The sequence below is a fragment of the Dermacentor silvarum genome, chromosome 5, assembly GCF_013339745.2.
Source record: "Dermacentor silvarum isolate Dsil-2018 chromosome 5, BIME_Dsil_1.4, whole genome shotgun sequence".
NCBI lineage: Eukaryota > Metazoa > Arthropoda > Arachnida > Ixodida > Ixodidae > Dermacentor > Dermacentor silvarum.
Window position 1 is genome coordinate 7,382,651 of NC_051158.1, and position 22,548 is coordinate 7,405,198.

At 45.6% G+C, this 22,548-nt stretch overlaps 1 protein-coding gene and 2 long non-coding RNA genes across 4 annotated transcripts in view; 2 read left to right on the forward strand and 1 right to left on the reverse strand.

The window, feature by feature from the left end:
* Positions 1–1,848, forward strand: part of LOC119452741 (uncharacterized) — a 19,690-nt gene extending 17,842 nt beyond the window's left edge. For both annotated transcript variants that reach the window (XM_049667330.1, XM_037714694.2), the window contains exon 4: positions 1,125–1,848. In XM_049667330.1, coding sequence (XP_049523287.1) covers positions 1,125–1,640 — 516 coding nt within the window. In that variant the 3' untranslated portion in view covers positions 1,641–1,848. The remainder of the gene's footprint in view (positions 1–1,124) is intronic.
* LOC125945512 (uncharacterized) overlaps positions 1–7,558 on the reverse strand; it is a 26,862-nt gene extending 19,304 nt beyond the window's left edge. Inside the window, exon 1 of the long non-coding RNA XR_007466955.1 lies at positions 7,463–7,558. This is a non-coding gene — a long non-coding RNA (uncharacterized LOC125945512). The remainder of the gene's footprint in view (positions 1–7,462) is intronic.
* LOC125945509 (uncharacterized) lies at positions 5,708–21,248 on the forward strand. Its single transcript, XR_007466950.1, has 3 exons — positions 5,708–6,071; positions 16,728–16,880; positions 21,128–21,248. It is a non-coding gene; the product is annotated as an uncharacterized LOC125945509 (long non-coding RNA).
* Positions 21,249–22,548: the final 1,300 nt, after the last annotated feature.

Below are 22,548 nucleotides of genomic sequence, written 5' to 3' on the forward strand. Positions count from 1 at the left end.
CCTAGCGATGCCGGATCGAGTGTCGAGACGTCGCAATGTCACTCGGAAACGTCGCAATGACGAAACGTCACCTGACCGCCTTCTGTGTCATGAAGTCACAACACCGCAGAAGCAAAACTGCAACTGACTGTAGAAAATCTCTGATAATAAATCATTAGGGGTGCAGTAGGTCTGACCGTATCTCTTCCACGGTTTAAAATCACCATGGCTTCAGTTGAAGCAAACGAACAAAAAAAAAAAAAAAAGAAGGAAAACTCGGAAATATCGCGTCAGTAGCCGTGTTAGCGATATGCCGTGATCGATGTAAGGTAATATTCATCTCTTAGCTTGAATGTGCAAATTTACCTCCGTCATAACTATAAAAAGGAAGTAGTCTGGTTGCTACATAAAATATGTCTTTGCTGGATCAGATTGAACATGGACGCGTCTGCACATGTACATCCCTTATGCGGATGTAAGCCATGCTAAGTCACTAGAGTGCGCCAGCTTTTCAAGTTTCGAAATGTTTTTAGATTGTGTCCACATGGCACATCCCAGGAACATCAACATTCCAGCTGCGCTCTTTCGAATGAGATTCTTTACCTTTGGAATTAGGGATTGCATATTCTGCCGAACCAAACAGTGAAATAGTGAGCTATCTGTCATGTCTGTCATTTTCCCCTCTTGGGTCCAGGAAATAGTAATTTCAAATCAGCTCCTTTGACAGCATATTTTTGCCTATCTCGAAAGCCATGTTGACACGCTGCAGACGAAGGAAGCGACCACTGACGTCATGGCTGGTATGTTTGAACAGCTATAGCAGCGGAAAGCACAAAGCTTTTCGTTAGCAAGGGCTGTTTGGCACGGGCCAGACGTTTTGCTTAGCGAATGTCCAACAAAACAACTGGCTGAAGAATAGTTCGAGCGTAGTAACATTCCTGTGACTACGGGCCTATGTTGTGCACAATATGGCTTCCAAGGCGTCCACGGAATTTTACTGCACAGGCAGCATGGCAACTGCCTGGCCTTGGAGATCGGCCTCCATTAATGTTGAGGGAGCCTTCGCTGCGAGTTGCGATGTTGACGCGAGATATTCGCGCATAATATTCATTGCTGCTTCTCTTCCAAATGCTGAACACTCGCAGGAGCTGCAGGAGATCATGCGCAAGAACGCCTGTCGGGTCAGTGCGGCGGCCATGTTCGTCTTGGGCGAGGGCATCCTCAAGGGCGCCAGAGTCATCGAGTCCCTGCACAACCATCCACGGCTGCTGGAACTGGTGCGGAAAGGCGCATGTGTCACCGAAGCCGAGGCCCAGGCGATGGCCCAGCGAGCCATGAATAGGGTTCGAGACTGCAGCCTTCGCGAATACATGAGGCTTACCGGCGTGGTCAAGGAGAAAGTGGAGCGCCTTGACCCCGAATCCAAAGAAGTCCACCTCGTAGACTTGCCGGATGATTTCTTAATCCGCGTGCGCCGATGCTTGAAGCTTACACACGTTGTTATCCCACGCGGTGTAGAAGTCTGTGATTGGCCCACCGGGCCCGTGCCCCCCTTGAAATGTCCGTTTAAGCATCGAGCCTGCCCAGTTACCCCTTTCCTCCCTAGCTTCCCTTCCCCATCCCCCAAGAAAAGTTCTGACAACGCCACTGGCTGCCCATAACGACCTATCTCCTTGCACGACTAACTTACGGAAGCGCGCGTGCCTATACAGCAAACCCAGTATGCATGCACGAACCGAGAAATAAAATCATTATTATGTTCAGAGAATAGCGTCGTTATTCCTTTTCTTGTTTTTGTATAGAAGCCTTATAATACAAATGTCACGCGAATTATTACCGCTTCACCTCTTCGGAAAGATGAAAGTTGGCAACCTTTCTAACTATCGATAATTAATAGCAAACACTTCTAGCGTGTGGTTGATAAGGAGGACTCGCCGGACGTCTATTACGATGTTTTTCTTTCGAAATCTGAAGGAACATGCTACGTTTTTTTTTCTTTAGTAAAGCCTAGCCCAGATGAAATATCTAGAAGAAATGGGTGTAAAGAGGACTATGCATATCTTTCACGGGTTTCACTCGTCATCACAGCTCACGCCTTCGGTATAAGCAGCCGCCATGACTGGGTACATTCTCTATACACCCGACACAAGCACCGTGGGTTACGCGCAGGAATGGTGCCTGCTTATTGCGGCGCTTTTTCTTTTTTTGGCGCGATAACCATGCCGATTTCTGTGATGTTCAGCTATCTAAACAGAACCAAGAGTTTCGGCGAGATAGACCTTTATAAGAAACCAGGCATCGATTTCTTTAGGTAGCCGAAAATAACTCATGGCAGCGTGATTAAAAGTTGTCGCAGTTTCACCTGAAAGGTGAAGCATCAATTGCGATAGCAAATTTGAAGAGAGCTATACGGAGTAATGATAGCAGCTTTATCAGCTGTATAAACTTGGACATGCAGCAGCACCGGCAACACGCAGAACTGTTGTCGACGCCGTCGGCGTTTTGCCCGCGTTCGCTCAAAATGCGTGCGGCGTTGGGGACTGTTGCCGGAGCCTCTGATGTAAATAGGCACTTGGTGCCGCAGCTAAACGTCGCCTCCCTTCCCTCCCCCTCCCCCCACGGCCTTTCGTGCGTCGGAAGAAGGCACGTTTGCTCTACATATATGGTGATTGTAGTCGCGGGATCGAATCCCGGCCACGGCGGCCGCATTTCGATGGGGGCGAAATGCGAAAACACCCGTGTACTTAGATTTAGGTGCACGTTAAAGAACCCCAGGTGGTCAAAATTTCCGGAGTCCCCCACTACGGCGTGCCTCATAATCAGAACTGGTTTTGGCACGTAAAACCCCATAATCTCTCTATGGTGATTGTAGAGGAGGAAAGAGACGCCTACTTCTGCAGCCCTTAAGGGAGCACGGCGCAGAACGCGCGTTTGTTCTCCGCCGTGCGTTCACTCCCCGTGAAAGCGCGCGTCCCTCGCGCCCTTTCACTCGCACATACAGCGTTCGGCGCGAGGCGACGATTTCATCTCCATTGACGTCATACGGAACCTCACGGCGACGGCGACGCCGACGGCAGAAATCTGCTTTTGAGTGTCCATATAATTGCTATCGCAATAATATAATAAACAAAGGTTCTCAAAAAATCACAGACACTGTGGCTGCCTCGTATTAACACAGCAAAGTTAAGGGATCTCCACAACGTGCGCGTTTGGGGTCGTGAAACACGATAATTCTGATAGTTCGTGTTCTGCCACCGTTTAGAATCGTATCCGCGCTGTTCTCCGGAGAATTAGTAACGCCAATCCAATATCAGCAGAAAATGCGAGTAGCTGCTGTTATTTCTAACTGCCAAAGGCACGGGAAGTAGTTTACCAAGATATGTTTATGAAGGAATAAGGCGCTTTAGGAGAAATGATGGTTCAGTACCTGATTAGGGAAAGGCGTAACACTTGGTCATTGGCGGTACGTTTTCATTACTACCGGAAAATTTAGTGCTAATTTTCGAGCAGTTAACTTATGCTCGCATACCCTCACATTCATAGACACCGACTACGAGGGAAGCTCGAGCCTCCTTCGTAGGTTTCCGGACAGGGGGGGGGGGGGGGGGGGGTGCAGACACCCGCCTCCCTGCACCCCACTTCCTCATTTCCAGGCCTCTGTCGCCCCCATATGATGTTTATTGTAGGGTATTCCTAACTTTTCACCTGTTCATTTCTGTAAATTGACTTAAAGCTTGTTATGATAGTGTTCGTACAGACGCGCTCCGTTGTTTTGTGGAATAAAATTTTCATTCTGTGCAAATGCTGATATTCGAGGGACAATCGCATTAAAGAGGATTCACCAAACTAATCTTCATTTCTAATGGTACACGGGCAGCTTCTACATAGAGGATAAATATGTTGCTAAATGTTCGCATTGCTTCCAACGTTGCGCTGCAAGTATTTACAGCGAGGGAACTAGTGTGACTAGGAGCACTTGAAAAGGGTATATGTTTGTTTTAATGGTGTCCTGGAAGAGCTAGATCATCGACGGAGTTTATATTTAGAAGTTAAGACGTGCTGATAAGCTACTTAGCAATTGATGACTTTGTTATAGGAGCGCCCTTGAAAACATGGACACAATAAATAAGAACACGGGGAGATACGCTGAATTTTGTGTTCGTGTTTATTCATTGCGTTGCCTATACAGGGTGTCCCAACTATCATGCATCAAGATTTAAATATATGCAAATGCCACGTAACTGGACAGAGTCAAGGTTATGTTGTTTGCCATCGCTTGCAGAAACTCAGATTAATTTTTGCATTCCGCCTAATTACACAATTAGTCTTATTTAATTATTCTCAAATATTATAGTTAGATGAAAAGTGTCAACGAGAAAGTTGTAGAGAAACATGAAAAACTCCAGACACAGCTTTCTGTAGCTCAATACCTGTTACATATAAGTACTTTTCCAAGCATGAACGAGCAACCATGGCCACTCGAGGCGCTTTGCGTGTATTCGCGTGTACTTTTTGTGTAGATAGAATGTGGGGGATTATTTACGGTAATCCGCAGAAAGAAAATTTATTAGTGTTGGTTAATTAATGGCTAAATCCCAATTACTAAGTATTCGTATTTTCTTTTTTGCTATGTAGGAGAGTTATTAAAACGCTCACAAAGTTATACCAACAAGAAGAAAATTCACAGGGTCTTCTATGTTAGCCCTAAGAAGACTGGAAGGCGAACGGCCAAGTGCCGATGCATGAAAGACAGACACCGATATAGTGTTGCCGTGGAATTCCACTGCAGGGGAAGTGCACACGTCTGCATTCTCCTGTGGCTGAATAAAGCGCCGGCGAAGGATTTGAGCAATAAAGCATTGCATACCCCCCGAGTAGTTGTAGTGGTGGTTTTCAACAGGTGCTCTTGACATTCGCTGGGATGGCGAGTAAATTTTTTGGACACTGCTCTCCGCGAAGTCATGCCAAAGAGTAAACGCTCCAAATAACACAACTACCACACTCTTTTTTACTTACGCGTTGTGAAGAATGTGCGGCTTATAGTGCCTCCTGCGTTGTATACGCGTATGTCTCACCGTGGAAAAGGGTGCGTGAATGTGCATAGTGCCTTCGACAATTAAATTGTGCAGTTTAACAACCACGGAAACATCGCACTCTGTCGTTTCTCTTGCTCTCTCTTTGTGTTGGCGCCAGTTTTATTCTGCTAACGGCCACGTGAGCGGATCTGCAGCGCGGCAGTGACGAATCACTTCAAGCCTAAAAGAACGTTTTACTATAACGACCATTATTTGCAATAAAGGGAAATAAATTTAGACGCACGCTTATGACGTCTATAATATTGTCTTCTATATAAAGTAAAATAATGGTCAGGCATTTACTGGCTGCAAGCACGATTTTTTTAGCTACTTTTTGCTGGTTGCAGACAAGCTAAAGCATCTAATTTCTCTCGGAGTTCGTATGGTGTGGAAAATATGGTATATGAACACGTAGACATACCGGAGCAAATGGAGTCCTGGATGATTTAGTTATTCCCGCGCGCTACTGTAGAGAACGATTGTCCCGAGTTACCCATTGATTTTGAACTGTCTCGAAAAGAATAGCGTGCCAACGTAGAATCGCTTAAGACCAGGACAATAGTCCCGCCACTAAAGTCAAGACGATCAGATCGCTTTAAAAAAAGTTGACCAAAATTGCACAAAAGAATGGAAAGAACAACGTAGAAAAACAAGAAAAGAAACCGATGCTCTATATACGTACATTGTTTGAATAGGGATATAAGAACCGGCCAGCACAAACTCTACTTTTCAGATTTGCGTTATCCTTAAATATGGCCAAAGTTTCCAGTTCCCAGATTCTGGTCATTTTCGCTGTTGTGGCCGCTGTTCTTTCAAATACGCTCGACCTAAACACCCCGTTTGTTCTCGCTTCCCCACTTTTCGGGTGTTGCGGGAGAAAGTCTCGTGCCAAACGTGGTACTACGCAAAATCAGGGAGCACCAGTGTATTATCCTCACCCAGCTCCAGGTCCTCGGCCAAACAACCCTTATTTTTCTGAAACAAGTTCAGGTAGAAACAGCATCCGTGCTAAAAGAGGTAGGTAATCTGTTTTTTTTTTAAATTATGCGTACCTCCATTATGTGAGGAAAACTGTCGCTACACCGTTTCCTTGGCCTATGTCATGCAAACAAAAAGCCGACGAACCTCGCATAAATTACCTAACAGAATTAACGTAATTTGAGAGATAGCCTACCAAGAAGGGAAATATGAGAAAAAAAGTCAATCAATAGTATATTCATGATCGTTGCCTGGTGCGCCACTGTGTTACGTATACTTATCATTGTTATGTTCTAAAGAGCAATTCCAGAAAGTCCGTGTTCCTTTTAGCTTCTCTTACGAAAATCTTAAGTTACTCCGTCGTAAGGCGTATTTGGACAATCTCACCTTGCTGAACGTTTCCTAGCCCAAATTTGTTTTCGGCATCACAGATGCTATTTTGGCTTGTGGGAAGGAGAAAGTAAAAGAAAAAAAGAATAGCAATATTGTCGGCGAAGTTTACTAGTACTTTATTGAAGCCTTTCGTCACGAGCTTTGTATCATATTGACACAGTAGTACGCTGCTTTTCAGCAATCCACTAACTAAAATTAAAGTATTGAAAGCGTGATATGCGGTGAGAAATCACGCTGTTGCATGCCCGCTATTTTGTTTAGCCGACCATCGGTTTCATGTCACCTCCCATTTAATAGACCGAACGTGGGCACACTCCCACAATTTTGTGAAAAAGCCAATTGTCTGTTGTATCAACTATGAAACAGTTACGTCGTCATATTTGTTGTAACTACATTTTTTCACTACAGCGTTTTGAGGCATTACGACTGTTGTATAAATCACAGGACCGAGGTTCACCCGTCATGCATTTTAAGAGTGGTGCTGAGAATCGATTCTGGACGCCACAGAGGGCAAGATGCAGTGACGTAGAGAATGTTTGCATGCATTGCAAAAAAAAAAAAAATAAGAAGATGGTATTTCTCGACTGGCCAGTCGCGCGGCAATTTTGTGTCTATTCGCGGGCTTCTTTCACGCTAGGAAAAACACTTTTATGTAGCACGTTTTGAGCAACAGAAAAGCTGTATCGGGAGTTTTTCAAGTTGCTCTACAATTTTCTCATTGACACTTTTCGTCTAATTATAACATTCGAAAAGGTTATTAATTAATTAAGACTAAGTATATGTATTTAGGCGGAATGCAAAACAATAATCTGAGTATCTCCAAGCGACGGCAAACAACATTACCTTGGTTCCGTCCAGCTACGTGGCATTTGCATATCATAAAATCTATGTGCATCATAGTTGGGACACCTTGAATATACGTGATACAAGCATGCGCAGATGTATTATTGAAAAAGAAAAAGACAGGTTTGACTACTTCGCATACGCCTTAGAAATCGGGTTTCTATCGTGCACAAAGAAAGAAAAGAATCACTGACGCAGTCCTCTTTCCTCTTCTTCTGTAAAATACTTCCAGTAACAAACGGGCTTGCTCATTGCAGTTTTTGCCAAGAATCGTCGCTTCCCGAAACAATACCTCACAACCGCAAGATGCACGTGCTCGCCAAAACAATGCGCTCTTTAAAATGCTGGAGGCGTCACCTTTAGGAGTCGGTTGTTAACACATCTTGCAGTTTCAACAATTTCCGACAGGACAATGGCATGTCATATACCACCTCGCACGTGGATTTAACAAAAGGTGAAATGTTCTTTTTGGCGCACTCGTTTTTATTCCTTGCGGCGGCTATACCAGCAATGGCAAGCTTGGTGCAAAAAGCAGCTATAGAGCGAGGACTATGCGGGGCCTGCATGCCGTATATAACTGTTTAAGTGAAGAAACCGACCGTGAGTATTTTACACTAAAATAAAAAAAAAAAAAAGCAAGGACGCTCTACCCCTAACAGGACCCATCATTCTGACCTAGAGATCACAAGCCCATTGATTCACCACGACGCCACTATCTTTTTTCAATTAGAGAATGTTTCATTTAAAATACAGAATTTACAGCCGTGTTCTGCGTGTTAAATATATGTTGTGCATTGGCTCAGATTTTTGCTTGCTAGCGTACTATCTATAGTGTATGATTGCAATGCATTTTCTCGGCCACGGTGCACTAAGCAGAACCTTAAAAGCAGACCATCCTTACATGAGATTTTGCTCGGTCGCTTCGATTACTGATACATCGCGGGTAAAGCTCTCTATAGAATGCTTTTAAGCGGGCTTCGCAGCCGGATTAGCCATGACATAATTAGACCTGCTCTAGTTGACAACTAGCTGCTCTAGGATATTCTAGTTGACATTAAGAGGAAAAAAATTGGCCGCATATCTTGCTTCGCTGCAAATGACGACGAAAGACGATAGTCTTCTGCCGCCTCTGATAAGTAACACCCTCTCTTCTCCCGATCCCACCCCTCACGCTCGTCCCCTCCCCTCTCACTCCTCCCATGATGGATGCAACAGAGGTTTTGCTGAATTGAATGCAAATTTCCCGCGTTCGCTCTGCTTTCACGCCAACTGTTGGGGACCTTTTATTACTATTGGCTTAAAGCCCGCTACAGAGCCGCGGCTTCAGTCGCCATTTCTAACGCATTGATTTTTCATTCACTAATGTAAAAACAAGTCCTATGTGTATTCTTAATTAAATGAACGCTGCGGGTCGCGGTAGTGTAGATATATTTTGCCTCAAATAGTCCTGAGGTTTCCTTTGCGCTGTATAATGTTGACGTGTATGACCCCGTGCCACCAGTGCTAGTAGCTTGGTTAGTTTTGGCCGGGCGGTGGGATCGCGTGACAGACAGACAGACAGATGAAGTTTTTCGCGTTGAGGTAGCCCAAGAAAGACTGTCGTCCTTAAAAATGAAGCTGGGCAGGCCACGTAAAGCGTAAGATGGATAACCGATGGACCATTAGAGTTACAGAATGGACACCAAGAGAAGGGAAGTGCAGACGCGGACGCGGACGGCAGAAAACTAGGTGGGGTTATGAAGTTAGGAAATTTGGAGGCACAAGTTGGAATCAAGGAGGTTGAAACCTCTTTGGTTGGAATCAGCTAGCGCTAGACAGGGCCAATTGGAGATCGCAGGGAGAGGCTTTCGTCCTGCAGTGGACATAAATATAGGCTGCTGCTGCTGCTGCTGCTGCTGCTGACGATGAATTAGACCTGGCCCTCCATACAACATGCAGACCTAATAGGAATATTGCAGTGTGAACGCCTGTGATTGGAACGCCTTTTCTGTTACCCATTCCTGTTATTTTTCCTTTTTTTTCTCTCTCTATCTCTCTCTTTGCCCTCTTTTCAACCCTTATATCCCCCACCCCAGTGCAGGGTATCAAACCGGGAACTCGCATCTGGTTAACTTCTTTGCCATACCTCTCGCTTTTTCGCTCTCTTTCTTACTTCCCGGCATCGATTTTCGGGAGCGTTGCCATATAATTTAAAAAATTGCCATTATGAGTTTCGGTATAAATCAATCTTTAGCACCACGCTTGCCCTTACCCAGAACAAGTGAGCATAATTAAACGAAAAAAAAAAATCACCGCCCCTTCCAATTCACGAAGATGCTTGAACAGCGAAGCTGTGTTAGTTACATCGAGTGTACGTGCACTAGTGTTACATGTGCATGTGTTGCACGTGATGCAATTGCGTAAACACAAGTAAACACAGATCTACAACAGGAACTTATATTATACTGAAAAGTTGCAAGGCGTAAACATATAGGCAGCGATTCCGACGTTACTCGACGAGTGCCCTAGTTCTCTGGTCGAAACCTGCCGAGCCGCCGCTAGAGGCATCGGCTGCAGTCACGGACACCGCGCGCGTTCGGCGCGAACGCGGGCAAACGCGGACGGCATCGGCAGCGGCTCTGCGCGTTGCCTCATTGGTGCTGCTACATATTTGCGGTTCTCTCAATGTTTTTTTTTTTCGCGAGAGGTTTCTCTCTGTGTCTTGCCAAGCTTTCTTTTTCGCTTGCAAGTTGCGCTGCCCCCTTTTTTTTTGCGCGCCAGTAATGACAGCAAGAGACGAGCCCATTCACGAGCCAACTCTCGCTGACGCTTGCGGCAGGCAGCTTCTTCCTCAGGAGTACGCACTACTCATGGTCTACCCATGTTGTAGCTGGGATGGAATGTGCGGAACCACTAATCCAAAGCTCCGTATATACAACCAACGCTTACGCGAACTCCTCTCACACCCCACTCCTCCGTTGACATACTTTTTTCCTACACCGCCATTGGTTGGCGCGCCTCACGCTCTCCCCCTCCAACGCGTGTATGGGACGGCGCGACTTACGTCTACCGCCTCCCGTTCTGCTTCTCATCTGCACAATCTCACAGCATTCTCACAGGGGGAAAGGGGTCACTCAGACCCCATTTCCCCTGTTGAGCTCTTCTTTTCCTCTCCTCTTCGGCTAGGTCACGTGGCTCCTTTTTAGCGAAGTCCGACAACTACGGCACAGGGTCCGCATAACAAGCTTCGCTGTAAAAATTAGGAGGACGCTTAAGCTTCGCCTTTGAGAGTGGAACACGACAGCATTCAAAGATCCCTGGCTGCTTATCAGGCTTCCCGGCAACTGCTGCTTTCTTTTCCCCCAACTTCGCCTCCGAATGCAGCTGCCGTAGGGAACCTACATAACGCTGTTGCATGTAGGCTTCCTAGGCTGCCGAGGAGGCGAGCGCCATCTGGATGGTATTTTTGCAAGGAGCAAACCGCGGCGCGTCGCTGTACGAGTGGTAGAAATGCTGGAGAAGGGGCTTGTGTTTGAGTTTCCGCGTTAGATAATTATGTTTTCTCCTATATTAATTAAAATTACATTCCGACGCTATCACGTCTGTCGGTTGTGGTTACGTCGTACTTTACGATTTTTCTGACGCATTTTACATTGAGAAATTCGATTCGTTCATCAGCGCCTCTGCGCCACGCGGTGGGCTTCGTGGTCGGGGTGGTTCGGGATGTCTTGGCAGCGGACGCAGAAATCGACATCGACGCTGACGTCGGATTTTCTGCGACACGGGGCCTTTAACGCTGTCGCGTTAAAAAGGAACACGTGCTGTAGCGATTCTGGTACAGGGCACAAACTACAATTCACTGACCACAGTAAATAAAACCTTTTCAGCACTTTCCATGGCTAAAGAGAGAGAACTTCTGTAGGAAACGTGAAAAAGAAGTCTTTTGGTAAGGTAGAAATGGGGGAGCTACGTAAACGCTTGAAAGTATCGGTAGCAACGCCAGAGTTGGCCATGTTGCGATATAGGGGTGCAGGATATATCACATCCGTGTTATACATATACAGATGCTTCCGTTTTACCATGCTTAAATAATTATCCTGAAAGAATTTAAATGGCTACGCTACTTCAGAAAATCAACATTGATTGCGAGGGGGCATTATTGTTAGGGGAAGCCAAGATGCTAGCGCTCATTCTCCAATGCACTTAAAAAATTCTAAATGCAAGAACTGGGTTTTGCTGAACCCGGAAAAAACACAACCATCTGCACTACAAGCTTGAGTTCAGAAATTCACAAGTCAACAATATTCCATCGTCTCCTTCTGAAATTAAGCAGACTTAACATTAACCCCTATTTAAGTTGATAAAATTCTTTCTCGACAAACGAACTCAGTTCGCATCTGCTAACAATACCGTTTCACCAACCTGTTTTGTAACTTCTGGTGTGCCACAATTAGGGTTCAGTCCTTGGGCCTCTTTTATTTCTGATTTACATTAACGACCTGCCGGAGAAATTGACGTCTGACATCCGTCTTTATGCTGATAACTGTGTTATTTATCGTGAAATAACTAACTCATATATGTCCTTTTTACTTCAATCTGAGCTTAACACCATTTCTTTGTGGTGTAACCAGTGGTTAATGAAATTAAACTTCAACAAATGTAAAATGATGAAATTTTCTCGCGGTAGTGCTGTTTCTACATCCTCATACAAAATTAACAACTCTATTCTGTACTCTGTCACTTCCTATAAATATTCAGGTGTTCAAATTACTAACAATCTGTCATGGCAAACTCACATTGAATACGTGACAAACTCTGCCAATCGAACACTAGGTTTTTTACGTTGCAATTTTTCTCGCGCGCCCTGTTACCTTAAAACTTACTATATATAAAACACTAGTAAGGTCTAAACTAGAGTATGCTTCATCAATTTGGGATCCCTCTACAGCACAGCTAACATACTTGAAGCCATTCAGAGCCGCTCTGCGCATTTCATTGTATGCAATTATTCCCGCCGTGCCAGTGTATCCACCATCAAAACTAGCCTTCATCTGCCAGACATATCATCCGCAAGGAAACTCGCCCTGTTGTAAATCTTTCATAAAATGTACTATACTAACCCAGAATTTAAAAATGACCTTTTTATATCCCCCCCCCCCCCCCCCCCCCCGTTATGCGCGTACTTCATCGCGAATCGACCACAACGTCAAGGTACAAGTACCAAGTTGCCGCACAAACCTTTTCTTCCATTCATTCCTGCCCAGGACAGCTTCCGAATGGAACCACATCCCCACCTCGGTCGCCGGCCATCCGGCTCATTCATCCTTTCAGATTGCTGGCTCTAACATTGTATAATGATTCTCCAGTCCTCTCTGTAACATCAGACATTTAGAGTATTTTAAATAAATGAAGTAAATAAAATAAATAAACAAACAAATAAATAAGCGTCGCCTTTAGCAGGGAAAAAACAAGTTGCTGTGTCTGATGGGGCTTCTCTTTACCACTACGACACGCCAGAAGATAGTGATAATTGAATACTTTACCATGTCAATACAAAGACAAGATTTCAATTGGTGCTTACGTGCGTACAATTTATATGGTACATGCGCTTTGGCCCCGCCACTAAAACTTACGCCTTTATCAGAAAGAGAAAGTTGATGTCTGTATTGAATAGTATGCCCTCAAGTACCACAACAGCAATTTTTTCTTACGATTGGTAGTTTAACTTCGAAAGAAACCTCTTATTTAAACCGCCATACCGGGATATTGTACGGGCTGTTATTATACTGATTTCGATAGCCGGTCATCGTTCTTCAGGGAAATGCAACATTTTCTTACTTCGACAATGCATTTCAATCGACATGTCTGTATAGTCAAACATTTAGTCAAAGAAGCGTCGGTTGGTGCGCCTGGGAGCCTTCAGTGACAGCACTTATACGTATGCTTAAAACGCATCACATCAGCGCAAAAATGTTAAATCACATCATCACAAAAAATGTTAAAAAAATTGACGTGAAAGTTGAGCTATAGACTGATTGTTCCTCGCTAGACTTGTTCATTCCTCAGCCCAGATAAGCCCATCATAGTGTAGACAGACTCAGTCTGTCTACACTGTCATGTATTAGTCACAGTGTAGACAGACTCAGGGCTAACTTACCGTGGAATGGAACGATCTCGGCGCGGATGCCTGGCGAACGCTTAAGTGTGTGTGTTTGAGGCTCGAAGCCTTCTTAGTGCTATTCTCCCAGTATACTAAGGAAAGTCGCTCCACCAAAATACCCCCAGCTTTGTTATCGGTGCGATAATATCGATCAGTGGCAGGCGTCCTGGTGTCAGTTTGTACGTGTCCATTTAATTGCTCGGTTTGTTTATTTCGTGTTGACGGAACAGCCCTGCGACAACTCGCAGTCATCGGTTGCGTCAGCGCTAATGAATAAATATAAAATCATTACCGAATACATATCACGGGAACTGACATAAGAAGTACAGTGAACGTGTACGAAATGTAAACATGCACTGCTGCTGAGTACCAACCCCTCGTTGAGGCCGCATGGTTAAAAAAATTAAAAGAATAAAAAAACTACTAAAAACGAATCATTACCTGCTTTTGCGTATTTTCGTTCATGAACCTAGCTATCCCCACCGTCAAAAGGGAAGTGTGAGAAACAAAAGTGATTGTCATCGTTACATATGCATGCATAAACGGAGCAGCTCACAAACCTTTATCCCAAGCAGAAACCTGAAACATATATAACCTCAAAATATAGCGCTATTTAAATCAGGAGACTAGTATCCCTCGATCAAATTACATCAAGCATTTAATATTGAAGAGCGCCCACTCTTCCTGTACTGGAACTAGTGCGGTGCAATTGCAACAAGCGCAGTTTCCAGTACGAGCCAGCAAACTCCACCAAGAACCAGACCGTTTACCAGCCACCCAGTAATGTACTAGTTTTTAAAATCAACCCAGTTTTAATGTGCTTATTATAGTTACAATGTCACGCGTCTGAAATAGGCACTGTTTCAAAAACTTAACAATGAATAAATCTGTTTTTATTGCAGCAGCCCCTCCCAAACCAGCGAGACGGAACCGGCAACCCAAAATGCTGGAGAGCCAGGTGTAAAGGGCCCCAACGATCTTGCAAAATCCGCTGAGGAATGCCAAGCAGCAGACGAAAAAGAAGAAAATAAACAACAAATTCCTTTTGGTGCCTCAGTGGTAAATTATGAGCTAGGACTGCCACCAGTTAGTTTTTGAAACTAAGAAAAGCTGAAGTCGGTTATATATACACCGATCTCAAATGCAAAAGCAAGAACGAAAACTGTTTTCACGTGCTTCTAGCCTTCTTAAAGAAATAGTGTCAAATCGCCATTAGGCCAACCCGGTTTTTATAGCGGGTAGTTAATCGTTTTGGCATAAGATTCGGTGGACATATTCATCAATAAAAGAAGTGTCTATAATATGAAAATCGACAAAGCGATTTTCTTGAAGGTAATTCCCTGCCCTCCTCTCTTAAAGAAGTCGAGGTGGTCAAAGTGGATCTGGATCTCTGCAGCACATGTAGGCCTATCAAAGCAGCTTTGCTGTTGTCGGCGTACGTTAAACCCCACAAAAACGCTGATGAGGCAAAATATGACAATAGCTGAAAAAGAGTGGTTCTCATGCTAAACCGCCAGAACGCAAAAGTGGGCACATTACAGGCTATTTTTTTTCTTCGCTGACTGATGCCTGATGCCTTTGTCCATCCTAGGAAAGAGACTATGCATATGTAACTGTAACTGTAAAACAGTAAAACAATACAACTCTGTAAACATAATGCACGTAAAACACAAGCCTGTAGAAATAGGCCTCTCAAGCGCCAGCTGTACGTTACCATTACAACCCAATATGACATAACCAAGGTTGGCTACTTACACAAGGTTTACCCTTGCTGCCTGGGAAAAGTGGAAGTAAAAACAAGCCAGGACAGATGGAAAGCAAGAAAGAAAGTCGAATATTGGAAAGGAGGATAGGAAAAGGCAACTACCGATTTTCCCCGAGTGGGTCAGTCTGGGAGTGGCGTCTAGGTGAAGCCGAGGCCAAAAAAGTGTGTTTCCTCCAACGAGGGCCATAGAGGTCCGAACGATCAGCATTGGCTCAACCTCCAAGTTCCCCTTTTCCCCGGACACGTCAAAGAAAGGCACAGCAATAGGCGCGGGAGCTCCAGCTCTCGTTTGCTCAGGTCCACGGTGTCGCAATACACCTAACGCCAACTGACGCAGACGCCCCTGCGGGGGTGATGATGATGATTGTTGGGGTTTAGTGGTGCAAGGGCCAGGTATGGCCAAAGAGCTCCATGACAGTATTAGTTCGCAGTGAAGTGATGAATTGAGAGAAGTAGATGTGACGTGGCTGTAAAGGGGCTTAAAATAATCGCTGTAAAGTGCGTAAAATCTAAATGGAATAAGATAATGGCAATGACTAGTGACGTGTACTATGAAGGTAAAAGATGCATTGCTAAACAATGACATGATATACCCAGCGGGGGTGTGCTCTGTAATACAGACATGACTGCAAAAAGCATATGAGCTACCTTTATTTGCTGCAGTGGTTGCTCAGTGCTCTAATAAACCAGTTCTCGCCCGCAGAGGGTTCTACGCTTCGTGTAGCAGGATAGCACACACAGACTTGACATAGCATCTATTGGCACTAGAAATTTAAATGCTGAGAGAACTTTATGTGCCGCGGTTCTGAGAACACGCGTTTCACCATTGGAGGAGTGGAAATAATTACGACATCTTGAACGAAATTGTTCGCTTCACTGCAATACGAAGAAGTCAGGAAGAATAGCGATTTGTGAGAGTTCGTCTAAGTTCATCGCGGCATTTTGCAGCGTGAAGCGCTGAAGTATGAAAAAAAAAAAGGAAGGCATTAGGGAGAGAACCATTGTTCGTCTTTGCCCTTCTTTCACTAACTCTGTTATTTTCTTTCCACACTTCGGTGCTTCGCGTCGGAAATTCATGACATGAAGATATGAGTACTTTAAACATACTACAGGAGATATAAATTTACACGGCCTACTGAATATTTATCCGGAAAAGTACACTAGCGATTATTTGATAGAATGTCGTGTCTTGCTCGGAAGTATTTGAAATAGCACGACACGCTGTTCTGGAGCTCCTTTATAACAATACAATATCTTTGACACAAATGTAACTGCATTGGGAATCGTGGATAACATCGACCGATGAAAGCACAGAACAATGAGAAGCTGCAGTGCAAAAGGTAAACAAGTTGATGGAGGCATGTTCCATGATCATTGTTCGAACATGGATATAAGTGCCTGCTGGTGCGAGCCGTAGCTTTCAGACCAGCTTAACCGCTCGACATGTCGAAGTTTTCGAGTTTGCGCGTACTAACTGCTATGACCGTTGTGGCCGTTCTTCTTTCGACAATGACAAATCAAGGTCCATCATTTTCCCTCGCTTCTCCCATCCCAGGGTGTTTTGGATGCAATCGTCGTAACAAACGTCACGCTGAGCAAGGACAAGGCGTACCGGTTTATAGAACACACGCGCCACCGAAAGAGATCGACCTTCGACCAGTACAACGAGTACGACGACAACTTCAAGATAGGGAAGCTCGACTGTCAGGTATGCAATGTTTCGTTTTATTTCTTTAACTTTGCACGCATATTTGTCTACTTAGAAGTGCTGTCATCTTGTGCAGGAGCAACGTACGTTACCTTACGTACCATAGAGTTGCATTCGAGTCCTGGTGACGCTATGAATATGTAGACGCCTATAGGATATGGCTAAATCAACTGCTTTAAGCTCACCAATACGTGTCTCTCTAACCTGAAACAACCAATCGAATCATTTTGTACAATGGCGACGCCGTTTTAATGCGGTCGCATTCATTGGGTACTTCACGAACTTTCCAGGTCTGTCTGTCTGTCTGTCTGTCTGTCTGTCTGTCTGTCTGTCTGTCTGTCTGTCTGTCTGTCTGTCTGTCTGTCTGTCTGTCTGTCTGTCTGTCTGTCTGTCTGTCTGTCTGTCTGTCTGTCTGTCTGTCTGTCTGTCTGTCTGTCTGTCTGTCTGTCTGTCTGTCTGTCTGTCTGTCTGTCTGTCTGTCTGTCTGTCTGTCTGTCTGTCTGTCTGTCTGTCTGTCTGTCTGTCTGTCTGTCTGTCTGTCTGTCTGTCTGTCTGTCTGTCTGTCTGTCTGTCTGTCTGTCTGTCTGTCTGTCTGTCTGTCTGTCTGTCTGTCTGTCTGTCTGTCTGTCTGTCTGTCTGTCTGTCTGTCTGTCTGTCTGTCTGTCTGTCTGTCTGTCTGTCTGTCTGTCTGTCTGTCTGTCTGTCTGTCTGTCTGTCTGTCTGTCTGTCTGTCTGTCTGTCTGTCTGTCTGTCTGTCTGTCTGTCTGTCTGTCTGTCTGTCTGTCTGTCTGTCTGTCTGTCTGTCTGTCTGTCTGTCTGTCTGTCTGTCTGTCTGTCTGTCTGTCTGTCTGTCTGTCTGTCTGTCTGTCTGTCTGTCTGTCTGTCTGTCTGTCTGTCTGTCTGTCTGTCTGTCTGTCTGTCTGTCTGTCTGTCTGTCTGTCTGTCTGTCTGTCTGTCTGTCTGTCTGTCTGTCTGTCTGTCTGTCTGTCTGTCTGTCTGTCTGTCTGTCTGTCTGTCTGTCTGTCTGTCTGTCTGTCTGTCTGTCTGTCTGTCTGTCTGTCTGTCTGTCTGTCTGTCTGTCTGTCTGTCTGTCTGTCTGTCTGTCTGTCTGTCTGTCTGTCTGTCTGTCTGTCTGTCTGTCTGTCTGTCTGTCTGTCTGTCTGTCTGTCTGTCTGTCTGTCTGTCTGTCTGTCTGTCTGTCTGTCTGTCTCTGTCTTTCTGTCTGTCTGTCTGTCGTCTGTTCTGTCTACTGATCTGTCTGTCTGTCTGTCTGTCTGTCTGTCTGTCTGTATGTCTGTCTGTCTGTCCGTCCTGTCTGTTCTGTCGGTCTGTCTGTCTGTCTGTCTGTCTGTCTGTATGTCGTTGTCTGTCTGTCTGTCTGTCTGTCCTGTCTGTCTGTCTGTCTGTCTGTCTGTCTGTCTAACCGTTTTCCCACCTTCCTGGGTCACTGGGTAGTCCGTGGTCGAATGGTTAGCGCATCTGGCTGCTGTGCTGTGGTAAGTGTTCGAAACCAACCCTCGAACCAACGTGGGTCAGAGTATGTGGCCATGGGTACATACGTGCCGCTTTTCAACTAACCTCTTACACGCCGTCATGGGCCACTGTATATGCGGGACTGGGTAAGCACCGCTGTTTGACGAAACTTTTTGACGCCGACTTAGAGCACTGGGTATGTGTCATTCCGTCTGTGCTATCCTTCAGTGTACATCTTTGATGTTAACTTGGGTCCAGGGGTATGTGCCTCTCTTCAATGAACGCCTTTGACGCCAACGCCAGCTTGGGTAACTAGGTACGCGCCACTGGGATTGTGGCACCCTACAATGGCGAAAAAGAGTCCTTAAATTTATCCGATGTTGAGCGGCATCGAGCCCACGTTGCAAGGGGTTCCTCAAGGACAGCAACGCGACGCATTTGCAGGCTGAGCCACAAATGCACTGGGTGTGCGCCGCTTTTCTATGAACGCCTTTCGGGCCAACGCTTTTGCGAGCTGCGTCATGAATGAATTGGGTATGTGCCACTCTTCAATAAAGTTCCCACCAACCTGGGTCACTGAGTGTGTGCCACTGAGTGTGCGGCATGCGAGGGAACAATTGTCGACGTTCGCAGGCACCGGCGTGCCACGCTGCTCGACTCGGAGGCTACGTGCGTACTTCTCGTCGGTGCTACTAGACGGCGCACCATGTACGGAAAGAAGCGCAAGAGAGGAGCCCAGTTGTCGCATGAGGCGTTTATCAGTGTTCACACGAACCGGCGCTACATGCATTTAGGAGGTCACGCGCAGTCTTCGCGGCAGCGGCGCTTGATGGCTTGAGAAAGTTCGGTGATGGAAATTCTTCGTGTTTATTTTTATTACAGGTAGGGCATTAGGCCATATAATAACAAGAGCTTTGTGGTGCAACCCACCGCCCCGTTCCAAAGGGGACGTTCATAGCATTCATCCATACATCCAAGCGCGAAAGATTTGTCCCGCTTCAGTGCAGACCTCATACATAACTCGTTTCGACGGTGGAAATAGCTTGTGTCAATGTATTGATTCCATGCTAACGCACTACCGTCGACAGTGATTGTGAGGTGGTGCCGCAATTTTCTTAACATTCATCTTTCCTTCACGTTGCCAGTGCTGCCTGCTGGCTGTCGTCTGGCTGCGTATACCATAGTTTGGGAAACTACGTATGCGCCACTGGACACATATCCATGTTGCCAGAACAGACAACTTGAGACGCTGGGTACATGCAACTGAGCATTTGCACTAGTTGAGAAGGGGAACAAGAGGCAAGAGTCGGCCATAGAAAGTGGAAGCCTCTACTACTTTCCGTGAACGCATCGCCGAGGGTCACCCGTACTCCACTGATTTTGTACATACGTTTTATGAGATAACCTTGGGCCCAACAAGGCTGTATACTGATCTGTATAAAATATGTCCGACGATTACGACACTCCCTAATGCAACGTTTGAGCACAGCTGTATACGTGTTTTGATTTCGCGACATACTGAAGCAAAGAATTTGAGACCGAAATCACTGTACCAATTAGCGGGAAATCTTATTAATAGGAAAGTTCACAGGTCAGTTAGAGGGGCTAGTCAGATGGCCTGTACTGCACGTTTGTGGTAAAAAGTTGGGGAGAGGCACAAAAGGAAGAGGGCAGAATCAGGTGGCGATACAATAGAACTGTGAGTCCTGATCATATTTCCACTTTATTTTAGGTACACCGCAAATAGTTCCTTCAGATGTGCGAAACACGTGGTTGTCCGCTTGCCTAACACTGCTAGCAAGATTTATGACGCTTGTTTAGCCACACTCATATATGTGCCCAGTGTACAACGTACACCGTTCAGGTACATGATAACATTATTACACATGCACTAGCTCCCGCGTTCAGCTACACAATAATTTTATCGAAGATACACAAATGGCAGGACAAGAAGTCAAAAGCTTCAAAATTATGTGGGACGGAGGCTGTCGTTCTTTTTTTTTTTACAGGAAGTATTGAAGGACGTTTGCAAGTGGAAGCAAGAACATAAGATATGGATGTTAGTGGTACACGAGCTTTGCTGTAACTTGTTGCGCTGCCCTAATTATACTGGCGGAATTAAATAGACAGGTCGGAATTAGTTTGTTCAGCACGACATAAATTGCTGTCATATTGAGAAAGCTTTAAATGCGTTTACAGATATTAGCCACGGTTAGAAAATGCCCAATAAACGTTGTCTTTTGGTTCTCGCAATTAGATGCCCGATGTCTACAAGCCCATCATCGGTTGGTCATTGTAGACACCGACCTGGTGCTTATTCGCAGGAGCTCACTTGTGCCAATTCATTCACCTCCACCCCTGTGTGGCCACGGGTACGTTAGACCCGTGGCCACACATGGTCTTGTTCTAGGCTTTTTTGTTTTAAGCTTATGTGTACATGTCCTGGGAGTGTGTGATCCCGCAAAGCTCTGCAGGTTACCTGGCTGTCTGTGCTACTCAAGTTGTGGGGTATCCAGTATTAATTAAGCGTTATGACTACTGCGAATGCCAGGGGTTGCAAGACGACAGAGAATTGAACAACTAGTGTTTTATTGCACATGTTCAACACATATTGTTTCGCAACGGGAAAATATTGCCATCGTCTGTTTGCCTTCTGTGTCGTCTGTCCTAGCCTGCCTGTGCTATATCTCGCGTAATGCAATAGCAATTATCATATCAGTCTGTTCTACTGTATTTTAACGTTGTCCTAATCACTAAACCTATTACTATTTCAGCTACCCACGGAAAGCACGCACCGCCGAAGCCGCCTCGACGTCATTCGACTACGTAACATATTGACTGTGCTATAGAATTATGCGCTACAGAGTTGACGTACGAAATAAATATTTACCAAGAGCTTTTTTTTTTAACGTATCTCTTGTAACGCATGCGATAGTTAAAGTGCCACATGTATGACTTAGATTTTTCTCCAGTCACAATTTCTTGTGTCCTGCACGTGCATGGCGCCATTGGTATGTAATTTGTACAAAGCTTCCAGCAAGCACTCAGTGTCAATAAAAGAGTGCCCTGCGATGAATTGTAATGCGTATTCTGACATTACCGTATGAGAAATAAGCAGCCCTCAATTTCTCTATTATTTTCTCCAATTTCCAACTGGATGTGATGATGATGATTTATTGGCATCCCTTTAAAACGGGGCGGTGAAAAATAATCACTTAGCCTGCTTGAGTTGCCACCTCTCCTAGCCTGCTTGAGGATGCGCGGATGCGAGCGCCATCTGGTGCTTGTGCAAGGAACCCAAAGACGGTGATGTCGCGCATGTCCTGCACTGTGATTGGTGGGTGCATTCGGCTAGAGAACAGCCACGCAGCACCCACGGAGACAGACACCCGGTGTGGTTCCCAAAGAAAAGTTTCGCTTTTAAAAGTGCCCAGCTGTTTCTTGGTGTAAGCGGAGCTGCTGCTAGAGCTATTTCTAGCCTCAACAGCGTCGCATGCTATGTATGAAATGGTGTATACAGCGTTTAAACCTTGAGACGCCACAAAGCTTAAACACGACAGCTCGTGCATCTCATAGCGCTAGTGGTCGTTCAGTGACGAACGCGCCCCTCAACTTAGTTGCGGGAGGGCACATGCCTTTTGCATCGGCGCCTTCGTATGGAAAGTGTTAATGAAGCTAGTCGCTTTAGAAATGCTTTCGCAGATGTATACCAATCTGAGCAACTGAAATATCAAATACCGAGCTGTATGAGCGACTTCTCCCACCTTTCATTGGAAGTTCGATGCGCCCATTTGCTGGCTGTTCTTAGTGATGGTTAATCACCGACGCCACCTGACCATTTTATTGCGATAGCACTTATATAGACACTCCAGGCGCATTTCTGCCGTCGCCGTCACCGTGATGGTTGCCGCGTGCTGTACGCTGTATGTGCGAGTCGCGTGACGGTGGCTCAAGCTCGCGCACGGAAGGGAGGAAAGCGGGGAGGAAGCGCGCCGCCTTCTGTCCCGCGCAAGGCACCGGGGGAGGGGAGGGATGGAGAGGGCGTCCCACTCCAGTGGCTGCTACTTATGGCGTGGCCACGCGGGTCCTATCTTGAAAGCGATGCGCGATGGGAACACAGTGCGTCGAGTGCTGATAGCTTAGTTCGCGTCGCCGCTTAGTTCGCGTTGAAGCCAGAGGCAGCACGAAGGTAAAT